This window comes from Sinocyclocheilus anshuiensis, unplaced genomic scaffold (assembly GCF_001515605.1).
Source record: "Sinocyclocheilus anshuiensis isolate Anshui unplaced genomic scaffold, SAMN03320099.WGS_v1.1 scaffold20, whole genome shotgun sequence".
NCBI classification, from domain to species: domain Eukaryota; kingdom Metazoa; phylum Chordata; class Actinopteri; order Cypriniformes; family Cyprinidae; genus Sinocyclocheilus; species Sinocyclocheilus anshuiensis.
This window is the reverse complement of record NW_015558646.1, coordinates 1,448,374-1,454,199: the sequence shown is the minus strand read 5'-3', so window position 1 is coordinate 1,454,199 and position 5,826 is coordinate 1,448,374. Positions and strand designations below refer to the sequence as shown.

Here is a 5,826-nt window from a genome sequence, read left to right as displayed (position 1 = left end):
GGGAATCTGCGCAGAAACATCGAGAACACGAGCACCAGGGAAACAGTGAGTGTGCACTTTACCTTCAGCTATGTAAGCGAGATTAGCGGCAACCACGCTGGCGATGCTTACAGCCTATATGCTAATAGCGGACTCGGGAAGTCAAAATAGAACTAGTGTAGAAACGAAAATGATGGTGTATACAATTTATTTTAAGATAAAAAATAGACGATAAAGAATTAACTTGACGGAGCTCAAACTCAAAGCACACGGCAGCAACAATGATTAGTATTATATAATAATATATATAATATTAAATAGCTGTGATTGACTGGTATTAGAAATATTGGCAATACTGTCCTTCACAGTATCCAGATAAACATGGTATGATCAGAAGATCATGCATCCCTATCTATGACCCAGTATAAATGCTTTTGTGTAGGCATTAAAATGTACATTCTTTTTGCAGGTGAGTGAGACAGGTGAAGTGGATATGCAGATGGTGGACTCTCAGATATGGATCCCTGCTGAAGAAACAGTCTCCAACAAAACATTCCTGTTGAATTCCAAGATCTGGGAGATTTGCCAAGATCTGCCCATCCACTGGATCCACCCATCTCCTCTCAGAGGTTACAAACAGGGCTTCACTGCCTCGAAATCCAATTCAACCCTAGTAATAAGGTTTCAGAATAGCCTAAGAGTCAAGTCTGTAATTTATTTTGCTTTCCACTGTTTGCTTGGAAGGCAAAAATAAAAATAAAAAACACTGAATTTTATGGTTAAAGCTCTAGAAATGTCCTAAGCAATCACTGATCAACTAATCAAGGACACAATACTCCATGTTTGAAGAGCATTTTTGCCACAAACCAACTTCTGTTTTTCCAAATAAGGGCATTATAGTACTGGAGGGCTTTATGTTCTTAAGGAAGATCAAAGAGGCCTTTCATGATATCAGTTTTTTAGTAGCGTTACCTTCTTTCCTTCTGTGACGCAGATGCTGAATTCCACGATGTAGAGGACGTGGAGGAGACCCCAGAGCTGGAGGCGAGAGGTCCACGTCAGGCCCGGGACGTCATGGACCAGTTACCAGTGAACGACTATGTAAGTATGAGCCCCAGGTTCATTACTAAAAGAGGTGTTCAGGCTGCGGGTGAGTCATGCGGGATAGTCATGCTCTCTTTCTTGGTATAAATCGTTCATTAATCGAAGTTTCCTTTCCGAACTTAAAACAGACAATGTGGACCACAGGGTATTGAAATTGCTCTATATATCTGCTTAAATCAGGCCAGTTCACTTAAGACTCCCTTAATGTCTTACAGCTAATGGTAAGGGATATTTAGCCTTCAAAGGAAGCAAGTTTGCCTTGCACAATTTTTCCTTGCCTCTCTTATGTAGTTAGTGATGTACAAAGACAGCCTCCCAAGGTCACTCATTAATGAATAGATAAATGTATTAATCATGCTTTAATTATCAAGGCATGGAGAATCAAGCGGCCAAAGAGTGTCCTTTATTGCATCCATGAAGTGAAGCATATGTTCAATTATTAATTATCCTAAGGCTGTATGCACTAATGCTTCGCACACCTACAATATACACCTCCCCAACTAGTGTGCGACTTCTAGCCTCCAAGCACGAGGATGAGAAGACGGTGGAGGAAAAAAGGCACATTTATCTGCAGAGGCCCAGGAACGTCTTGCCTGCCCACCTCATCCAGCAACATGGGCCGCAACGTAGCGTATAATTAAAGCAGACTCAGATGAAACCACCTTTCCCTTTTGAAATCCTCTCCTTCTATCAGCTGGTTAATACACACCGATCCAGCCAATTCCAAGGCTAAGCACAGGCGGGCTGTGTTTGTGGGCAGAGTGATAACAAAGACTTTTGTGAACGTCAGAGGGTATGTGGCTCCCGGTAATTGGAGTCTGGAGTCATGTAGATGCTGCTGGGAAGCCAGATATCCCCGACCTTTCAGAGGATCCTAGCTGCAAGCCCTTCTTTAGCTCTCCCACCGGCAGACGTCTGCAGCTGGAGGAGGGAATTCATATTTTGCTTCTCTTCCTGTTGTGCACTTTTTATAAATAATCATCAAAAATGAGTTTTCGTGTTTCCTCACATTAAATGCTACTACATCACGCTTTACGGGCTGTAACACTAAACATAACCGAGAACATGACAGGCTTTGTAAGGCTAATACAAAACTCTACAGTCAGCTATAAGCACCTGTTCTTAATTACTCTTACTAGTTTATGCATGACTGACATCATGTCCCAGAGTACTTCACTTCTTCTCATTGACATATAAAGTCTCAAACATGAAGTTATTAACACTCACTTTCTCACTGCGGCAGGATAATCAGTTTGATTAATATACCTCCGCGGAACAATACCATTCATAGTCTGTTTGTTTTATCCTAATCACACATCATTTCACTCAAAAAATCTCTTATTTTCCCAAATAACATCCACCTTTCATGCTGGCAGAGGGCTTTTCTGTGAAAGTCTGATAAAGCAAACAGTGCTGCACTGACAGGCTTTGTGCCGTTTCCAAAATGAATTGTTGTCTCAACACTCTTGACCCTAAAGCTGACAAACATTATGAATCAGTAATTGTCTTTGTGCATTTGTGAGAGTAATAAATCAAAGAGTACAAGCATCAGCCTGCTTTCTCTTGCACAAGTCTAATCATTAGAAGAATGCAATTTTCACTCCATTCATCATTGCATAGTGAGCTCATGAAAACTCATACATGCGCCGTTTATGGAGAACATAATGAGAGATGGGACTCCAGAGGAGAAATGCATGTCATTATGCATCTTCGCACGCACATGCACAGGCACATTATAATTCACTGCGCTTCATCTCAAACCCAAAAAGATCAATAATGATAATAAAATACCTGTTTATACTATACAAACACCACAAATTACCGTTTTTAGATGCCATTTTCATCTGGGCAACACATTTCAAAGTGATTTTCTCCCCTCATGTTCATTTGCATCATTTCCCAACGAGAAGTCTGAAACGTTGCCAGATGACCTGGAGAGATACGGCTTCATCTGCCAATCTAATGCAGATCAGCGGAGATGACTAGGTCCATGACAGTGTTTTTAATCAGACGGATAACATCACATTGTCTGCGTCGTAAGCGCGGCGAGATTGAAATGCAGTCACATGAAACAGTGCGAGTCGAGGGTGCTATCTGCTCCAACAGTTACAGGAGATAGAAAGTTAAGTGGCACTTCTCGGAACCCATCTCGTTGTAGCGGCTGATCAAAGGCATGGCACTCAGCCCTGGGTAATCTGGAGAGGGCACGCGTACACGATCACAATGGAGAGGGCCGAGGGCCATTAATTCTACCCAATTTACCTTTCACTCCGCTATCATTTAGCCCTTACACCAATTCACACCCTGCCTGCGAGAGCAAATAAACCGATCCTTGTTGGCCGATCATTACCCCGCTAATTGCTGTATGAACATGCCATTCGCTTCATGCCAAAGTCAAAGGAGGGCATGAAAGTGCATGGGGGAGGGTTCTCATTTCTGAGCCGAAATGAGACCGGGGGCACTGCTCGGACTCAGGCGCCAATGCTACGCTTTTATGGGAGTGGGAGGGCTGGGATGAAAGAAATAGTGTAATTATCTCTGTGGCTGCCAGTGTCAAACAGGCAGCGGGGTTAAGGGACTTGAATCAGAGATGCTAAGGCCAAGCGATGCCACCGGCGGCGTAATGGAAAGGTCAAGGGCATTATATCATATCCGATACCCCGGCTTGGCATATCAAAAGCATCTACTTTAAATGCCACTCTGATCCTTGTGACATATTCGAGCATGACAGGGTTTTTTGTCATTGCGTGTCTACACCCCATAATCACTCTTCATTCCCCCTTCAGAGCACTGCACCTTTTTATTGCTAAAATCAAGCCATCAGTCATGCGCCCTGTGGTGAGATTGCAGGTATTGTTTGGCTGCAGTTCTGACCCTGTTGACTCACTCTCTTTGCAGAGAGAAGCGGGGATGGAGCTGGACAACAGCCTAGATGAGCAGGGCTACTGCTGCCAGTACTGTCGTCGGGGGTACCGTTACTGTCGCCGATACTACGAGCCCCTGGGCGGCTTTTGGCCGTATCCCTACTATTACCAGGGAGGACGGGTCATCTGTCAGATTGTCATGCCCTGCAACTGGTGGATAGCAAGAATGCTGGGACGAATTTGAGGATGCCGGTGGGAACCAGTGGTGCTATGCTGCTCAGGGGTACGCGTAGACCAGCTTCATTTGTACGAAATGTCACATATACGCTCAAAACCTTTTCCATTCCTTGTGTAAAAAAAATATTTTCAAATAAGGCAAAACATTAGCTCATCCTCAGTGACCGCGTCACTGTCATAATTATTTTTTTTTATATTATATATGGGTAGTTGATGGATAACCATCAACATCAAGATTTTAAGTTAAACTGATTATAAATGCATAAGGGAGTTTAACTTGTGGTACTTCAAATTAATTTTTAATAGTACAAAAATATTCCATCTCAGACTATTTTCAACAGCATTTTGCTTGTAATTATTATGCACGCCATTTTTATGACCATATTAATTTGAAACCACATGGAATATTAGCCTCTGAATTAATATGGTTAAAAAAAACTGTTATTATACAATTAACTGTTTTAAACAGTGCTAGATGGAGTCTCATGTCAGTGGAGGAAGTATTTCATGTCAACTACCCATATATGTACATGGCCGCTTTCTGTAAGACTTATCCTTTTCAATCCTTTTATCTGTCCTTGACCTGATGTTGATACTGGAAGTAGAACAGAAACAGGTGCTTTGGAAATGGTCAGTTACTGTAGTCTACATATTCCATGCAGACCTTTCAAAACAATAGTGTAGGCGAGACATTGTGATTTAATTTGATTTAATTAACATGGATTTCATTAGATTTTGTTTGTTTGCGCATGACTTTCTGCATGACATGACTGTTTCCATGGGCCCTTTGTTTGTCATGTTTATAGTGGATGAGAGGCATTATAAGAAACCAGGTTAACATAAATAAATTCACAGTAATTTGCATGTTTATATTATGAACTATTGTGTTTAATGTATTTACACTTAAGCAAGTCCCTGTAGAACTTTGAAAATTAGCCTTTTTAAAAGCTGTTATGTGAATTTAGTGCAGTGTAGGACTACACTGTACACATATCACGCGGCTATATTTAAGTAGTTACATTGCTAGCACCATAATTGCAGGTCTGGGACTGTTTCAATCAATTCTTTCATCCAAGCAAATGCGTGCTCTATAAATTGCATTTACATAATCGAATGCTCTTTTGTGTTTTTCCAGCAACTTCCTTCTGAATGAAACTGGTAAAAGTTTTATAGTCTGCTACTAATTTACTGCTGCATATAAACATGTGCTAAGGGACCGAAAAAGTGCATTAAATGTATGCCTTCAAATTTCTCAGTTTGTTTTCTTTGGGAAACCAACTCGATGACCTTGACATTATTAGCGTTACGCCCTTCCAGTTCTGCACGACTCAGCTATATGAAATCTAATAAGACAGACACAGCATATTATTTTAAATTATCATAACGAAAACCTTGAAAGACATTACACTGAAAGCAAACAAAATGCATCTATTCCGAGAAACCAACAAAAGAGCAAAACACAGGGCTTTCATCTTGAAACAAAAGATGCCACATCTGTGACAAACAACCACGCAAAGCCACAAAGCATTCCATGGAGGAAGTTAAAACTCACCTTGATGTTTATCTCTTTCGCATCCATGGTCAGTTGTCTAAATGTGATTTTCATCAGCCATATCTTTTCTCAAAACACTTCTTTCTTCTG

General features: G+C 41.2%; 1 protein-coding gene across 1 annotated transcript in view; it reads left to right on the top strand.

The window, feature by feature from the left end:
* The window catches only part of LOC107680948 (tenomodulin-like), a 35,765-nt gene extending 30,333 nt beyond the window's left edge, over window positions 1-5,432 (top strand). The window contains exons 5-7 of the mRNA XM_016477044.1: window positions 449-608; window positions 974-1,080; window positions 3,982-5,432. Of these exons, the coding sequence (XP_016332530.1) occupies window positions 449-608; window positions 974-1,080; window positions 3,982-4,191 (477 nt within the window). The 3' untranslated portion in view covers window positions 4,192-5,432. The remainder of the gene's footprint in view (window positions 1-448; window positions 609-973; window positions 1,081-3,981) is intronic.
* The last annotated feature ends 394 nt before the right edge of the window (window positions 5,433-5,826 follow it).